Raw genomic sequence first — 15376 nt, 5'->3', positions numbered from 1 at the left:
GCGGTGCCCGCCGGGAAGGCCGCGCTCCTCCCAGGCGCCCCGCGCGGTCCGGGCGGGCGGCGCAAGATGGCGGCTGGCGGCTGGCGGCGCTGAGCGGACGGGCGCGGCATGGAGCGGAGCGCGGCGCCGGGCCCGGAGCGGCTCTTCGACTCGCAGCGGTGAGGGACGCGGCGCCGGGCGCGCTCCGCTCGGAGGGGCCGGGAGCGGCCGGGGGGCTCGGCGGGCCGGGCCGGGCCGGGCGGAGGGCCGAGGGCCGAGCGGCCGCCCCGAGCCCCGGCGCCCATCCGCGCGGTTCTTCTCCCGCAGGTTTCCCAACGACGGCTTCGTGCTGCTGGCGCTGCTGCTGTACGCCCCCGTCGGGCTGTGTCTGCTCGTCCTGCGGCTCTTCATCGGCGTGCACGTCTTCCTGGTCAGCTGCATCCTGCCCGACGGGATGCTGCGGCGGTGCGTGCGGGCCGGGCGGGGTTCCGGCGGGCCGGGCCGGGGTTCCCGGGCGGCTTTGGGGCCGTTCTGCGCCCTGCGGCTCCACCGCCGCCGCGCTGAGGGCCGGGCCGTGCCCTCAAACGCTGCTGTCAGCCCCGGCGCTCTCAGCCTCCTGCCCTGCGCGTCCTGCTATACTGGCAGCTCTGCAGGCAGCCCTGGTCTGCGGCCCCGAACGGTTCCAGTCTGTCGTATCGGCCCCTTTTGTACCCGTGTCCTTCCCTAAACCACCCCGAGTCCTGGCTTCTTGCTTTGTTGGCTCTCTGAGGCCGCCGCGGCTCGGACTGCAGGATCTGAAGGAACCCTTTTTCTCCCCCCAGCCTTATTGTGCGTGTGATGTGCTCGGTGCTGGGGCTCTTTGTGCAGCAGAGCGGTCCCCGTCCCCGCGATGCCGCTGTGCAGGTGTACATTGCCAACCACGTCACACACTTTGATCACAATGTTGTCAACCTGCTGACCTCGTGTAACACGGTGAGTGGTGCCTTGCAGGGCATGGCGGGGCTGTACGGACCTTTCTAAGCACACAGATGGCTCTTTCAGAGTTTAGATGTTGCTCTGACCGTTTTTAGTTCTTATTTATTAACCTAGGATTGTGCAAGCCTGAAGTAGTTTTTTCTGTGGTTCAGTTTCATGCTTGCATGAAAAACTGAATGTGAGAGGTAACAATAAGGGTTACAGTGAGGATTGGTTTTATTGAGTGGATAAGATTGCAAAATCATTAAATGCCCTGGGTTGCAAAGGAGCACAATGCTCTTCCAGTCCCAACCCCTGCTGTGTGCAGGGTCTCCAGCCAGCAGACCAGGCTGCCCGGAGCCACATCCAGCCTGGCCTTGAATGCCTGCAGGGATGGGGCATCCACAGCCTCCTTGGACATGTGTACCTTTGTGTCAGAAGCAGCATTGTGTGTGGGGTTTCCTTACAGCGCTGGGTGCTTTTTATACCTGTTGGCAGCACCAAGGGCAAGCAGGATGCTGTGCTCAGGCTGTTGTGCCGGGCTGACAGCTGTGTGACTTTCCCTGCACTCAGAAAATTCCCTGGGGTGTGGAGTTCCTGAATTCACAGGCACCAGATGTTCCTGGGAGTTGAGTGGTACAGTGTGTCCTGAATGGCCGTAGACTGGGCTGGAAGAGCCAGCACTTGGAAGTATCCCTTGCCAAGCATGTTGGGAATTCCGAGAGAAACTATGGGGAATGTGACTGACATTCAAGGCAGAGGAATTCATTGCTCAGGTGGATGGGATATGATCTGAATTGTGGGTCAGGAGTCAAATTCCCAGGGAACTGGGGCCAGAGCCACCACCGAAGCCTGGGTGGAAGTAGCACATTCTCTGCTGCTAGCATTGTTAGCATATGGGTTGTTCCCTCAACTCCCAGAGGCATTTTTGCTAGCAAGCAGAAATTTTGTTTCCCATTTACACCTGAGCAAGTAGGCCTTGAAGGGAGAACGAGGTGACATTTCTTCCTTTGTCTTGTTTTTTTTCCTTGCAGCCCGCACTGAATGGTGCCCCTGGCTTCATCTGCTGGTCGCGGGGCTTCATGGAGCTGGGAGTGACAGGGAGCCGAGCTGAGCTGGTCGATTCCTTGAAGGCATATTCGTCTCACAGAGGAAACCCACCGCTGCTGCTCTTCCCAGAGGAAGCTGCCACCAATGGCCGGGCCGGCCTGCTCCGCTTCAGGTGCTGCAGTCGGGTCCTGAGCTGGCCGTCCTCGGGGTTGGCTCAGCTTTGGAAGTTGCTGACAGCTGTACTCCTCCTTTGCAGCTCCTGGCCGTTCTCCATCCTGGATGTGGTGCAGCCGGTTGCCCTGCAGGTTCAGAGGCCTTTGATCACTGTGGTGAGTCTGACGCAGGGCAAGGAAGAGTTCTGAAAGCCCGAGAGGGTCTCCGTCGTGTCGTTCATTTTGCTTCTGCTTTGAAACCCGTGGAGAGAGCAGCCTGGCCTTGTTCCTGTCATCCCGAGGATGAGTTTCTGCGTGCTTGTAGTTGGCTTTTCAACTGCCTCTCTCAGAGACCTTTGGCTAAATCGTTCTTTTCTTTACGCTCACAGTTTTAGTACTTGTTCTTAGTCTGGCTTCTATGCTTGTAGCATCAGCACCTCATACCCTCTTCATGAGTTCCCTTCTTTTAAAGCATTTTGAAAGAATAACTGCAACCCCCGTGGGGTTTGGACGACGCTCCAGAGTTACTCAATGCTCTCTGGATGAGGTTCTTGAACTCACAGCTCCCAGGTCCTGCTGTGTAACGTGATGCAACACCAGCTGCACCAAAGTGGCAAAGTTCATAGTTAGGGTGCTGGTGCTGCTGAGCAGATTGCAGTCACACTGCTCTCACTTCGTTTGCAGAGTGCGGTTTCCTCCTCTCAAGATACAGTTAATAGATCTGCATGATTAGAAGATGTGTTTTATGTCTGTCAGACATTTTAGATTCTTTTTATTTTTCCGTCTGTTTAAGGGGGCAGGATGCACTGTGTGGGTTTAAAGCCACGTACAAAGAGGCCATAAAACTTCACTGCCCACACAGACACTTTTCACGTGATATTCTATTAGGAATTAGCTCTTTGCCACTTGGTGTTTGCTGCTTTTGTCCACGGGCCACAGTGTTGAGGTCCTTGGAGTTGGTGAATAATGAACTGTCTGGAATACTGATGGGATTGTGCTGATACCTGCAAATCTGATGTGGTCTGTGGGTGCACAGCAGGAGGAATGTGTGGCAGAGCAAGGAATGCAGTGCAAGCTGCACATGTGCCATGGTGGCAGCCGCTTCTAAATTACGGTGTGAAGCTCTGGTAGCCCAGCTGCTGAGAAAGTGGGGCAGCAGTAGAGAGAGCTCAGGAAGGCTGTCAGTGTGATACAGGATCCAGAGAGCAGGATTTAAAGGTGCTCAGTTTAATCAGCTTATCAGGGATAAGGCACAGAGGTGGTGGTGGGCAGCTGCTTGCGCAGTGGAGAAGTGGCTTAAAAGTGGAGAAACTTCTTCCTTTTTGACAAAACACACAGCAGTCTTAGCAGGTGCTGAGCCCAGATCTTGGTAAGACATGAGCTTAGTTTTGGGTTAGGATGAAGGTTTCAAACTGCGAGGAAGTGTTTGAATGAATGCTCCAGTGAAGTGGGAGAGCTGCCTTGTTCTGCATGGCTCGGGGTGAGTCAGCGGTCTGTTGTGGTTTGGTTCCTCATGGAAGCTCCGTGTGATGTGACACGTTGTGGGAGGCCTGTGTGCCTTTTTCCTTGGTGAACACTGGGGAGGATGGCATGCACAGAACTGCCGGCCTGCTTGGAGGTGATGGCTGTGATCACTTCTTGTCTCAGGTGTTTACCTTCAGGAGCTGAGCAGGACTTCTTGTAAATGCAGTGTAGAATTTCTTGCGTTGCTTTACATAATCAAGAACTTCCTGGGTGAGGAGATGGAATGCTTTGAATGTTTCAGTCAGTGCTGTACAGAAGGCTCACGCAGCTGCTCACCTGGTGTGTGTGACGCCAGGCTGGGCTTCAGGAGGAATTTGCTGTAGCTGCAATTAGCTGGAAGCCCAGAGGGAAGGTGTAAGTTTGTGCTGTGCAGTGGGGGCACCGTGAAGCTGAGTGTTGGAATCACTACAAGGCATTTGATCCTGGTTTTCTCAGGTCTCAGCTCTGTTTATCAGGAGATGAGGCTTCTTTGTGTTGCCCTACGTGACTGAACAAACCACGTGCAAGGCTTTGGTTGAGGATAAAGTCATGTGTGAAAGAAGCTGAGGGAGCGGTGTTGCAAGCTGTAGATGTTGAGATGGCGTTCCCACCAGCTTGGGGAAAGCTTTATCACCTGCAGGACAAAAGAAACCAGCTTTAAAAAATCCTAGGAGCAGCAATTGTTCAATTGAAAATTGGGTAGAACCATTGGAAAGTGTAGGTGGGGGGGTTCTCTGGAGTTCAGCTGTGTGCTCACGGTCAGAATACTCCTGGTCTGGGCTGAGCTGCGTCCTGCTGAGGTTGCACAGCCCACCACTCTGTGCGGCTCTTCCAGTCTTCAGCAGCTCTCTTCTGGGAGGCATTGCAATCCTTAGGGAGATTATTTATGAATTTTTAGAAATAGAGGACAGAAATAAATTATGGTTCACCCTTAATGATTTCTTTTCAAAAGGAGGAGTTCTTTGAGGCTTCATAGTGTGTAAGTACAGCTGCTGGGAGCTGAGTCATTACACAGGCTGTTCCCATCCGCATATGATTCCCCTCAGATTCCAAGGGAGCATTATGTCTTAGAGCATTTTAAGTCCTTTCTAAAGGCATTATCTGTAAGAGAATGTGGAGATACTGAGAGAAAATCTTCTATCCTGGGAGAGGAAAAGGCAGCTTGGAGCAGTGAAAAATTTAACTCTCTTGTTCTGCACGGTGAGGCCTGACGAAGGTGAGCCTCCCCTCTTGCCCACCCTCTGCATCTCTGCTGCATGTCTGTTACTCACTGCCAGCCCTTGGCTCTGTTCTGCAGCCTGTTTTCCCCACAAAGACCTGACTGGTTTGTGTTGTGCTGGCTGTAACCTCATTCTCTCTCTTCCCCAGAGTGTAGCTGACTCCTCCTGGATTACGGAGCTGTTCTGGACCTTCTTTGTTCCCTTCACAGTTTATCAAGTAAGGTACTATCTTCTCTCTCTCTCTCTCTCTTTTGTTGGGTGAGGGTTTGGGGTGGGCAGTAAGACTGACATTTTCACCACTGAAGTGAGGGATCTTCTGGTATGCACTGATTGTTGATCCTGCAGCACGGCTTTGTTCAGTGCTGCTGATCCGTGCTCCTCTCAGCCAGCTTCAGAACTGCAGAGGGCTTTTGGTTCCTGCTGTCATTCACTGACAGGAGAGGAGTTTTGCAGGGCTTTCACCTAAAGTTTGATGAGTGTATTTTTGAAGCCAGCTCCTCTGTTGTAATTCACTCGAGAGCTGCTCGGGTCTCATGAGTGATGCTGTGCAGGCGGCTCAGTCCTCTGGCATCCTTCTCTTCCCTGCAGTCCCTCGTGAATTGCAGAGAGGATTCAGATCAGCTGTCTGAGGTCCAACTGAGCCCAGGCTGGCTGAGTAGCTTTGGTGTAATAAAGGTCCAGAGGCAGGCAAGAGGGGCTTGGAGATAAATTCTTTCCAGTGTGCCTTTAGGGGTTGGGATATCTCAATAAAGTCTCCGTGCTGCAGCTTCCCAGCTGTACCTGGCTCGTGTTTTGCTGGTCTGTTTTGTGCTCCCGCATAAATGGCAGCACTTTGTTATTTGGAGCCTCTCGGGGAGCTTCATTAGGAGGTACTTTGTTATGCTTGGGTGTTAATAAAGATCAGGTGAGCCAGTTTTGTTATTGAATCATACCTTCCCCTAACTTTGCACGATGGGGGGCAGGTTTGACACTCGTCCTGTGGGAAGAGATGTGGGGCGAGCTGAGGTGGGATGGCACCACTGCACTGCTGGTCCCAGATGGGGCTGGCTCCTGCAGCAGCCCGGGAAGCAGTCAGCCCAGTGCTGTTGTCCCCATTCAGGTGGATGCCGTCTGTCCCCAGACGAGCTGAAGAGCTGAGTGAGGATTTTGCGCTCCGTGTTCAGGAGGTAGGAGGGTAACGTGGGAGGGGATGTGTAGGACAAGTCTGGGATGGCCACAGAGGAGAGCGGGGTGCAGGCAGAGCTGCAAAGGCCGTTCCTGGCTGGGCATATTCGTGTTATGGGAGCTCTGGCCTGTATTTATTGCCCCTTGTAATTCTGTTTTTCCATGGCCTGTTTGCCGCAGGCGTTTCAATCCTCTCTGCCACTTATCAAAGCTCTCCCCATCCAGCTCAAATCTATGTGCTAAAAAGTCCCCTTTCACAATATCACAAGTCAAATAAACAGTGATTGTTCCTCCAGCTTCCCATTACTGCTGGGTACTTCGGAGGTCCTGTACCAAAGATGTGGTCTCTGTGTCAGCCTGTTTTATACTGCACGCTCCTGGTCCTTTGTGTGCTCCGTGCAACACTGAAAGGCATCACTGAGGCCTTGGAGAAATCAGCTCCCAGGCCTCTTCCCCTCAGTGTGGCTCCAAACAGGCTCTGTACATCTGATGCGTTCCCTGCAAGATGGGAATGCCTGGGTCATGCGTGCTGTGCGTCCTCTCTGTGTTTCTGCAGCTCTTGGCCATGGAGCTGGGTGTGGTATCCACACGGCTCACTGCAGCAGATAAAGCTGAGCACATGAAGAGGCTGAGACATTCGTCCCATCTTCCCCTTGCCCCAGGTAGGCACACATCCCGAGTGTGGAGCGGCAACTTAGGCTCTGCCTTTGGGGACACTTCAGTCTGCTCTTGGTTTCTCATGTGTAGAAGAAGAGGAGAAGATGTGAGACATCCTCCTAGGGACGAGGGGTGCCTGCATGCTCTATGCTGCAGATGTAGCTTGCTGGAAGGGAGAGGATCTCCACTCCTCAGCACAGACATGGTGGTGGTGTGCAGGAGGTCCTGGTTTCTTAATGTTCCCATTTGGACATGAGAAATGGGGCTGCTGCAACGTGTTAAGGCCGTGTGCCTTTAGGCCACCCTCCTGTACCCCGTTTCTTTTCCTGCAGCCTCAAGCCAGCCCCTGGCAGCCAGGCTCAGGATGCCTTCCAGCCTGTCTGGTATTGGATCCTTTGCTCCTGAGGATGCACGGATCACAACGATGGCTCAGCAGGTCAAGGAGGTTCTGCCTCACGTGCCTCTGGAGGTCATCAGGACAGACCTGGGTAAGCTTAGACCCAGTATTAGCAGGGACACAGGATCACCCTCTGTGCCATGTGATGGTGACACCTGGAAGCAAAAGCCCCTCATCCTTGTTGCACTGTGAAGCACAACAGTAGAAAGAAAATGAGCTTCCTAGCTGTGGCAGCTCCTTCTCTTAACGCATCTCCTGTGCTCCTACAGCCCAGTCAAACTGTGTGGATACCACTATTGCCAACTTGCTGGAGGGGAGAGTGCCTTTCTTCCCTGAAAGTGAGGCTGGTGCTGACCTGCCTGCTCCATCTACCTCCTGGGCTGCATCAGCTTCTGGCATCCAGGGCTCCGTGGCTTTGCCTTCTTCCAAGGTACTTTGAGGGTTGTAATGTCTCCCCTGCACTGATGGCTCGCAGACAGAGCATGATGGCCTGTGTTTGGGGCCAGCCACGTGAGGGGAACCGAGCGTTTTAAACTGGAGGTTAAATCAGCATGCTGGGTGCTTACAGGGCCAATCAGGAGGTTTCCTGGCTTTGTTTCCAGTTGACTTTTGTGCTTTCTGTTCCAGCCAGCTACAAAGCAGTTTGCAAAGTCCCCCGTGGAACGGCACCTGTCCCTGCAGGAGAGGAAGCGCGCGCTGTACGACTATGCCAGGAGGTGAGTGCAGCCCCAGCCCCATCCCACCACGCTCTGCCCCATACTTTGCCCACGCTTTTCTGCTTCACCTCTCCCAGGCGTGCAGCCTGTTGTCATCTTGGAAATCTCTGTTTGCCTTCAGCTGCCGCCGGGTTTCTGTTTGTGAGCACTGAGTGGGATAGAAGCTATTTGCCAGAACCGCGATCTCTGAGGGACAGAGCTTAGCAAAAAAAGTGGTTTTGTTCTCTGGTGTAACAGATTTGACTGATAGGAGCCACTGTGAGGCTGTGGACGTCTTTGAAATAAGTACTGATGCTGTGGAACACTCATGTTAGAAGAGGGACTTCGCTGTTTGGCAAAGGGATGCTGCCATTAATCTTCCTCAGTGAAAGAGGAGAATGCTGACAGGGGACAGGGAGGGAGTTTGACCTCTGTGTGCAGTTCAGATGATGCAAATAGTGGAGTGAGTGCCCACTTCTGGCACGTGGTGCTTTTTTCTTTTTTTTTTCTTTTTTTTTTTAGAAAAGATGCAGAAAATTCAGGATGAATTTGGAGAGGAGCCGTAAAATTATAGGAGAGGAAGTGAAGTCTGTTAAACTGACAGTAACTGAGGTGGCTCGCTGTATGTGATTATTTTTCTGGGTGCAGGAATCGGGCTTTTCAATCTGTCAAAGAAATGCAGAATAGTAACTGATGGTCAGAAGTTGTAAGCTTATTTCTGTAGAGGAAATCTATTCAATCAGTGGAATAAGCTCCCAAAGGAGCTGATGTTTTCGTGGTGCCTGCGTGTCTGGAGGGGAGCCTGGCTGACACCTTAGAAGATGGCAGAGATCACAGAGGCTTTGGTTCAATCCAAAGTGGCACAGAACTGCTACAGAGTGGAGTCCCCACCTTGTGCAGGAGTCTTACAGTGAGCAGGAGAAGCCATCTGGTGCCAAGCTCAGCTGCAGCCTGAGCCCCTAGGCCTGGCACTGGGCACCAAGGAGAAGAGCCTGACTCTGTCCTCCTTGTGCCACCTGTCAGGTATTTATTGACGTTGATGCAGCACTTCCAGTACTTGAAGGGAGCGCATAAACAGGAGGGGGAAGGACTGCTTACATGGGTTGTCAGTGATAGGATAAGGAGGAAAGGTCTTAAACTGAGACAGGGGAGGTTTAGGTTGGATATCAGGAGGAAGTTTTTCACCCAGAGGGTGGTGAGGCACTGTTACAGGTTGCCCAAGGAGGCTGTGGATGCCCCAGGTTTCAAGGCCAGGCTGGATGTGGCTCTGGGCAGCCTGGGCTGCTGGTTGACCTGCACACAGCAGGGGTTGGAGCTGGATGAGCGCTGTGCTCCTTTGCAGCCCAGACTGTTCTGTGATTCTGTGATAACTGTGATGAGCTTTCCCTTCGGCCTTCCCCAGGGTGAACAGCCCCTGCTCTCTCAGCCTTTCCTTATGGGAAGTAAGCTCCAGTCCTTTCACTGCCTTTGTGGCCCTGACTCTGTCACTGTTTCTTGCTTTGGGGAGCCCAGAACTGAACCCAGCATCCCTGATGGCCTTTGTGGTGCTGAATAAATCACCTCCCTTCACCTGCTGGCCGTGCTTTGCGTTATGCAGGTCTGTTTTTTGCTAAGCTGCTGTGCCTCCAGCCCAGTGCTGCGGCTGCTCCTTCCCACATGCAGGGATCTGCACTTCTTGCTGAGGTTCCTGCAGTTCTTCCAGCCTGTCAGGCCGGGTTCCCGTGGCAGTGTGACACTGCTGTACCTGCTGCTCACCCCAGCTTTGTGTCACCTGCAGACTTCCTGAGGATGCAGTCAGTGCCACTGTCCAGATTGTTAGTGCAGATGGCAGACAGGGCTGGACCCCTTGTTGACCTTGGGCTTCTCCTCTCACCCCTGGCTGCCACCTCTGGGCCCAGCCAACCAGGTGGCATTTGATCTCTCACTGCCCATCCAGCCCCCATTCCAGCAGTGTCAGAGCCAGGCCAGTCGTTTCGCTGCGCTGTGTCAGGGCTGTGGGTGATATTTCCCTTGGTGATCCATGCTAACTGCTCCTGATCTCTTTTCCCCCGTGTGTTAGGAAGTGGCTTGCAGGACTGGGGGCGCAGATGGAGGTGAGGCTGACTGCCCTGCTTCCTTCAGCCCCTGCTTGCCCTAACTGAACACAGCAGGGACGTTTGCTTCCTTTGGGCTCCTCTCCCAGCCAGAGATCACAGAGCAGCCTCACCCACATCGTGCAGTTCCCTCCCGTCGGGGCCATTGCCCGACCCGATCCCCGAGTCCATCTCAGCTCCAACCTTTCACCCTCAGGGATGTGGGATTCCTGCAGGCCCATCTCGCTGCCAGAACCTGAAGCTACAAAGCTCCCACACCCACGTTTTCCCCCATCTTCCTTTTCCCTCCGCTGCTCCAATGCCTTTTGCTGCGGGCCGAGATGCTCAGCCCGGCACTGGGATCTGTCCTGCAGAGGGAAGGGCTGCAGGGGCTGCAGGGGCTGCGAAGCCCTTCCTGGCCTTTCCCACCCCCCCTGTGCCGCTCTCGGTCCTCCGCTCTGTTTCCTGGGCTCCGCCGCCTCGCAGTGCGGCACTGGAGGGGCGCGGGGCTCGCGCTGGTTGCAGCCGAACCCGAGGAGTTTCTTCACGCTCGGCAGGGCGCCCGCGTTGGGGCTGCCGAACGCAGACGGGGCCGGGGGGGGCTTCGCTTTCCCGGCTCCGTTCGTTCGGTGCTCCTGGCGCTGCGGCTCCGCGGCTGTCCCCGCCGGGGGTCCCGCTGCGGCCGCGCCGTGCCGTGCGGTACCGTCTGCCCGTCTCTCCGCAGGAGGTTCGCCGAGAAGCACGGCGCGGCGCGGGCCGGGGGCAGCCCCTGAGTGACCGGAGCGGAGCGGCAACGGCGGCGTCGCGGGGCTGGGGCGGCGCGGCCGGGAGCGGCGGAGCGGCAATAAACGGCGCTGGAAGCAAACGGCGGTGTCCGGGGGGGCGGGGCGGGGCCGCGCTGCTCCGTGCGGCTCTGCACGCGCCGCGGCCGCCGCCCGCCCGCTGCCCGCACGTAGGCGCCGCTTAAAGGGGCGACGCGAGCGCGGAGCGCCGCCCGCGTCTGTCGAGGGGCGGGAGCGGCGGGCGTCGGCGTGCGGGCCCGACGGGAGGGGCCGGTGCCCTTTTAAGGCGCGGGCCGCCGGTGCCGGCGGTTTTATTTACATGGGGGCTCGCGGCTGTCACGTGACCGAAGGAGCCGCGGCACCGGGCGGGGGCTGAGAACGGCGGGAAGCGCGGGGCCATGGCGGGCGGCGGCGACGACGGTGTGCGGGGCGGGGAAGGAGGGAGGCGGTGGGGGCTCGGGGTGCGGCGGGGGCCGGGCGGGCCGGGGGGCACCGGGAGCCACGGGGGACAGAGGGGCCGGCCCGCGGTCTCCGGTAGCGCTCCCGGGCGGGGGGGTGCGGCGCGTCCCCGGGCGGTGCGGGGCTGACGGCCGCCCGCAGGCTCCTGGGTGGAGCTGCGCTGCGACCCCGCGCCCTTCTCGTGCCACGCCGACGTGGAGCGGATGCTGCTGGACGCGCAGCTGGAGCCGGACGGCGCCGACGGGTGGTGAGTCCCGGAGCGTCCCCGCACCGCGCCCTGCCGTGCGGTGCACCGACGCGGGGCTGTTCTCAGGGCGCTGCCGGCGCGCGGCTCCCCGGCCCGGGACGAGGAAAGCGCCGCGAAGGTGAGCGAGCGGCTCCCGCCCCCCCCGGGCCGCCCGCAGACCCCGCCGGAACGGGAGGAAGCGCCGAAGTCCCGCCCGGAGCCGTCCGCGCCGCGGGACCCCCCGCAGGACGCCGAGCGGACCGAGCGCCGTCCGCCCGCAGCGCTCAGCCGGAGCTGCGCCCGCTGCCCCGAGCACCGCTGTGCGAAGTGAGCCGCCCGCCCCCCCGCGTCCCCCCGCCAGCCCCTCGCCCCGGCCCTAACCCCGCTCCCCGCAGGGATCACCTCCCCTTCGCGTGTCCCACCCCGCCGGTGCGGTGGGCGCTGCGGGACGGCGCGGTGCTGAGGAAGAAGCGGCTCTTCGGCTCCGAGCTGCTGCTGCTCGTCATCCCCCCGCTGCTGCTCAGCCACGCGCTGACCCTGGGGCTGGGGTGAGTGACTGCGGGGCTCCTGCGGGGCCGCCGTGCTCGGCGTTCGTAGCGGGCTGCCCCCGCGCAGTCCGACGCCGCCTCTCTGCCCTCCAGGATCTACATCGGGAAGCGGCTGGCGGCCTCCTCGGCAAACCCGCTGTGAGCGCCGGGCCCAGCGAGGAGCGGCCTCCGTTCCGCTCTGCGGGGTCAGCCCGGTGCTCGGTGCGGCGCCGTCTCCCCCCGTCCCTTCCTCGCCCCACCGGAGCCCACCGCCGCTGGCGGCCCCCGCTCCGCCCTCCACCCCCCCTTCTCCCCCCGTCTCGCCGGGCTCCTCGTTATCACGGTGGACTGTACGTACGGCCCTGAACCCGCGGGGCCGCGTGGAAATAAAGAGCGGAACCGCGTGCGGTCAGCACCAGCGGTGGACCCGCAGTGCGGAGCTGTGCCAGCCGCCCGGCCCGGGGCGAGCGCTGAGCGTCCGACCGACCGACCGACCCCGCCGCACGGACGGCTGCTGCGGGGCTCCTTTATTGGGCGGTGCGGTGCGGCTGGGAAGCCGGAGAGATGCGGGAGCGAACACCGCACAACGCGCTGCGCTGCTCACATGCGCTCACAGCCCGAACGAATCCCGTGCGGGGCTCGGGCCGGGAGCAGCTGCGGGATGGAGGCACTGGGGGGGGGGGGAGCAGGAGCGGGGAAAGGGGTCAGGGCAGGCGCGGACCGCTGTCACACTGCGCCGGCAGTGAGGGCGACGGTCCCGTCGGCCACGGGGGGCCGCAACGCCGGGCGGGCGGGGGGCTGCGAACCGGAGCGCTGCAGTGCGGGGGGCAGCGGGCGGTGACGGCCGACGCTCGCGGAACGGCAGTGCTCCGGAGCGCTCGGGAGTCCGCGGCTGTGCAGGAGCTGCGGGGGGGGTAAGAGGGGGGATTTGTCCGGGAGCCGCTCGAGCTGCGGCCCGCCGCTCCCGTCCTGGGTTCAGAGCTGGGACAGCCGTTTAGACTTCGGGGGCGGAGGCGGAGGAGACTTCAGCCCTTTGCTCCCATCTGCGAGCGACGGCAGCGCCTGCAGACAGACGGACAGTTACAGACGGACGGCTCCGCGGGCGGGGGCAGCGGGGCCGGGCGGTACCTTTCCCCCGTTGGCAGCATCGCTCCCCTCCAGGAAGGTCTCGTACACCGCGGGGCTGATCCTGCGCGGCAGCGGTGGGGCTTTGCTGGCGCTCTTCACGCGGCCGCAGAACCCGGTGGGGGACAGCACTGCGCGGAGGGGTCGGGTCGGGTCGGGCAGCGCAACCCACGCGGGGCCGGGAGGTGCGGGGGGTGCGGGGCAGGGGGTCTGCCGGTACCTGTGGGGCCGGGCTGAGCGCCCGCCGAGTCACGGCTCTGGGGTGGCAGCTTTCCATCGGGGCTGCCCGGGCCGCTCTCACTCACGCTGCAGGAGCGTCTCCGCCTGTCGTCCTGGAGCAGAGAAAAGGCGTCACCTCCCGGGGCGGCTCAGCCGGGCTGCAGGTCCCAGAAGCGATGCGGGTCGCGATGCTCTCCAGCTCTGGGCTTTGTGACCCCCGAGCCCCAGCGCCGTTCTTCACCATCGGCCGGCGACGGCGAGCGGAGGGCCGTGCGGGTGGCATCACCGCATCACCTTTGGCTCCGGCAGCTCCGAGGCGGACTGGCGCGGCTCCGGCCGGCGGTAGGAGAAGAACGTGCTGGAGCGGTTCTCCCTGCGCTCGTCCTCGGCGCTCCGTGGGTTGGGCTTCTGGATCGGGGATGCCTCCATGCTGCAGAGCAACTGCGACTGGTGAGGGGTGGGGAGCTGAGCTGTGCCAGGCAGAGCCCATGGCAAAGCTTAGCAGGGACCCACAGAACAGGTGTGAGTGGTTCAGGTGAGCGCAGTGCTGGCTGCACTGGGTGTCTCTGCTCCACGTCCTCCCACTGGACGGGGCTGCCGTGACGGATGGCGGAATGGATGCAGAAGTGGGGCTTGGTGCAAAACACCAGAGTGGGAAACAGAGGGCATCGGAATGGGGCAGGTGGGAGGGGAGTGCACAGGGTGCAGGGGAACGAGTGGCTCCTGGGTGTGGGGATGAGGTGGTGCCTCTCCTGCTGCACTCGCCTGTCTCTGGCCTGGCTCAGCCGCTCCCAGTCTGGTGCCCAGGTCACAGACCGGGGTCGTCCGCTCCGCCGGTCCTCGAAGGAGATCTGGGAGCACAGGGGGAGAAGCAGCCAGGAAAGGTGAAGGCATCGAGTGCCACTCTGCTCCCTTCTGCTCAGCAGTGCCTCCCTGCCTGTCCTGGCCATGTGCCACCATCCCACAGCAGGGTCAAGCAGGGTCAAGCTGAGCTCCCCCACACACACTGCCGTGCCCTGCTCCCCACCCAGCACTCACCATCTCACGCACCCCATACTGGCTCTCCACCTTGGCCCGCAGCTGCACGAAGCACTGCTCCATGCGCTCGTGGAAGGGCCGCAGATCCTCCGTCACCTTCTGTCCGTGGATCCGGATTCCCTCTGACAGCAGTGGGATCTGCAGGAGGGGGGGATGGAGCTGCCCGGGCTCCCCTTTGGATGCAGGGGTGAGGGGCTCCCCACGGGGCTGTGGGCAGTACCTGCCAGGCAATCAGGTCCTTCAGCCTCTCGATGTTGCCCCGGTCCTCGGGGTGCTCCTCCAGGTACGGCTCCTGGAAGAAAGCCTGCAGCGAGCTGCTCAGCACCTGATGGCTGACCCCTGTGGGTCGGGCAGGGAAAGGAGCGGTGCCCCTCAATCTGCTCCCTGTGCTCAGTCCCAGCCCTGGTGCAGCGCTTCCTCACCGTCTCGTACTTGGCGAAGCCGCCCATGACGGCGGGGTCCACGATGCCATTGAGCAGCATGGAGAGCGGGTTGATGGGCAGGCCGGGGTCGTTCTGGTGCCGGTTGATCTCACTCAGAATCTTCTCATTTGTTTTCATCATGGTCTCTATGGCGTTCTCCAGGGGGGAGATGGTGGTCTGTGCCAGGGGAAGGAGGTCAGCAGCTGCTCGGCAAAGAACACTGCCCCTTCTGCTTGGGGCCAGTGGGTGATTTCTCCCCATCCCCGGAGCCCAGGACCCCTACGGAGCCCCTCAAACCCATGAGTCGTGTGCATGGAGCTGAGTTGGGGCCCAAGGGGATGTATCGTTCTGCTCCCTGACTCCAGGCTGCCTGCAAGGTCAATGCCTTGCACGAGGGACCACAGCCTCATGCAGCTGTGTGACAGCAGCAGTGCAGTGCAGAGCTTGTGGGAAGCCAAGTAAATGTCATTGCACTGCAGGAGCAGCCATGCAGCAGCAGCACGCGTGGTCCAGGCACAGGCACGTGTGGCAGCACTGCTGTACATTGCTCTGCAGCACAACTGTCACCAGAGCAGTGATGACCCATCTCCTGCACTGCTGCAGCACCCAGAGCCTCAGCGATGCCCAACCCCCCCTTCTGACTGCGGTGTGGGACCCCCCCACGGAGCTGCTGGGTGGGCAGGGGCAGCACAGGGCCGGGTACCAGCAGAGCCCCCTCCCCTCCCACCCTCTCCT

General features: G+C 59.7%; 3 protein-coding genes across 7 annotated transcripts in view; 2 read left to right on the top strand and 1 right to left on the bottom strand.

Annotated features, from left to right (window-relative positions):
* AUP1 (AUP1 lipid droplet regulating VLDL assembly factor) lies at window positions 1-10716 on the top strand. Its single transcript, XM_048943487.1, has 12 exons — window positions 1-158; window positions 307-444; window positions 801-951; window positions 1968-2155; window positions 2240-2312; window positions 5007-5080; window positions 5958-6024; window positions 6579-6684; window positions 7012-7167; window positions 7346-7506; window positions 7704-7792; window positions 10568-10716. The coding sequence occupies exons 1-12, from the start codon at window positions 109-111 to the stop codon at window positions 10614-10616; spliced, it is 1302 nt and encodes a 433-aa protein (XP_048799444.1). The 5' UTR covers window positions 1-108; the 3' UTR covers window positions 10617-10716.
* A 71-nt stretch (window positions 10717-10787) lies between these two features.
* Window positions 10788-12233, top strand: LOC125692675 (BCL2/adenovirus E1B 19 kDa protein-interacting protein 3-like). The gene is made up of 5 exons (XM_048943489.1): window positions 10788-11045; window positions 11226-11331; window positions 11398-11637; window positions 11706-11858; window positions 11952-12233. The coding sequence occupies exons 1-5, from the start codon at window positions 11024-11026 to the stop codon at window positions 11998-12000; spliced, it is 570 nt and encodes a 189-aa protein (XP_048799446.1). The 5' UTR covers window positions 10788-11023; the 3' UTR covers window positions 12001-12233.
* Window positions 12234-12622: 389 nt separating this feature from the next.
* Window positions 12623-15376, bottom strand: part of LOC125692664 (dedicator of cytokinesis protein 2-like) — a 50923-nt gene continuing 48169 nt past the window's right edge. Inside the window, exons 46-53 of one of the 5 annotated variants that reach the window (XM_048943460.1) lie at window positions 14642-14818; window positions 14440-14523; window positions 14220-14357; window positions 13947-14032; window positions 13476-13611; window positions 13183-13294; window positions 12966-13093; window positions 12625-12899 (exon numbers count right to left, since the gene is read on the bottom strand). In XM_048943460.1, coding sequence (XP_048799417.1) covers window positions 12813-12899; window positions 12966-13093; window positions 13183-13294; window positions 13476-13611; window positions 13947-14032; window positions 14220-14357; window positions 14440-14523; window positions 14642-14818 — 948 coding nt within the window. In that variant the 3' untranslated portion in view covers window positions 12625-12812. Of the gene's footprint in view, window positions 12900-12965; window positions 13094-13182; window positions 13295-13475; window positions 14033-14219; window positions 14358-14439; window positions 14524-14641; window positions 14819-15376 lie in introns of those variants that run through there. The other 4 variants (XM_048943459.1, XR_007376797.1, XR_007376796.1 and 1 more) reach the window with 4 other exon arrangements.

This window comes from Lagopus muta, chromosome 4 (genome assembly GCF_023343835.1).
Source record: "Lagopus muta isolate bLagMut1 chromosome 4, bLagMut1 primary, whole genome shotgun sequence".
Classification (NCBI taxonomy): Eukaryota; Metazoa; Chordata; class Aves; order Galliformes; family Phasianidae; genus Lagopus; species Lagopus muta.
Note: the sequence above shows the minus strand (reverse complement) of the source record. Positions and strands in the feature narration are given on the sequence as shown.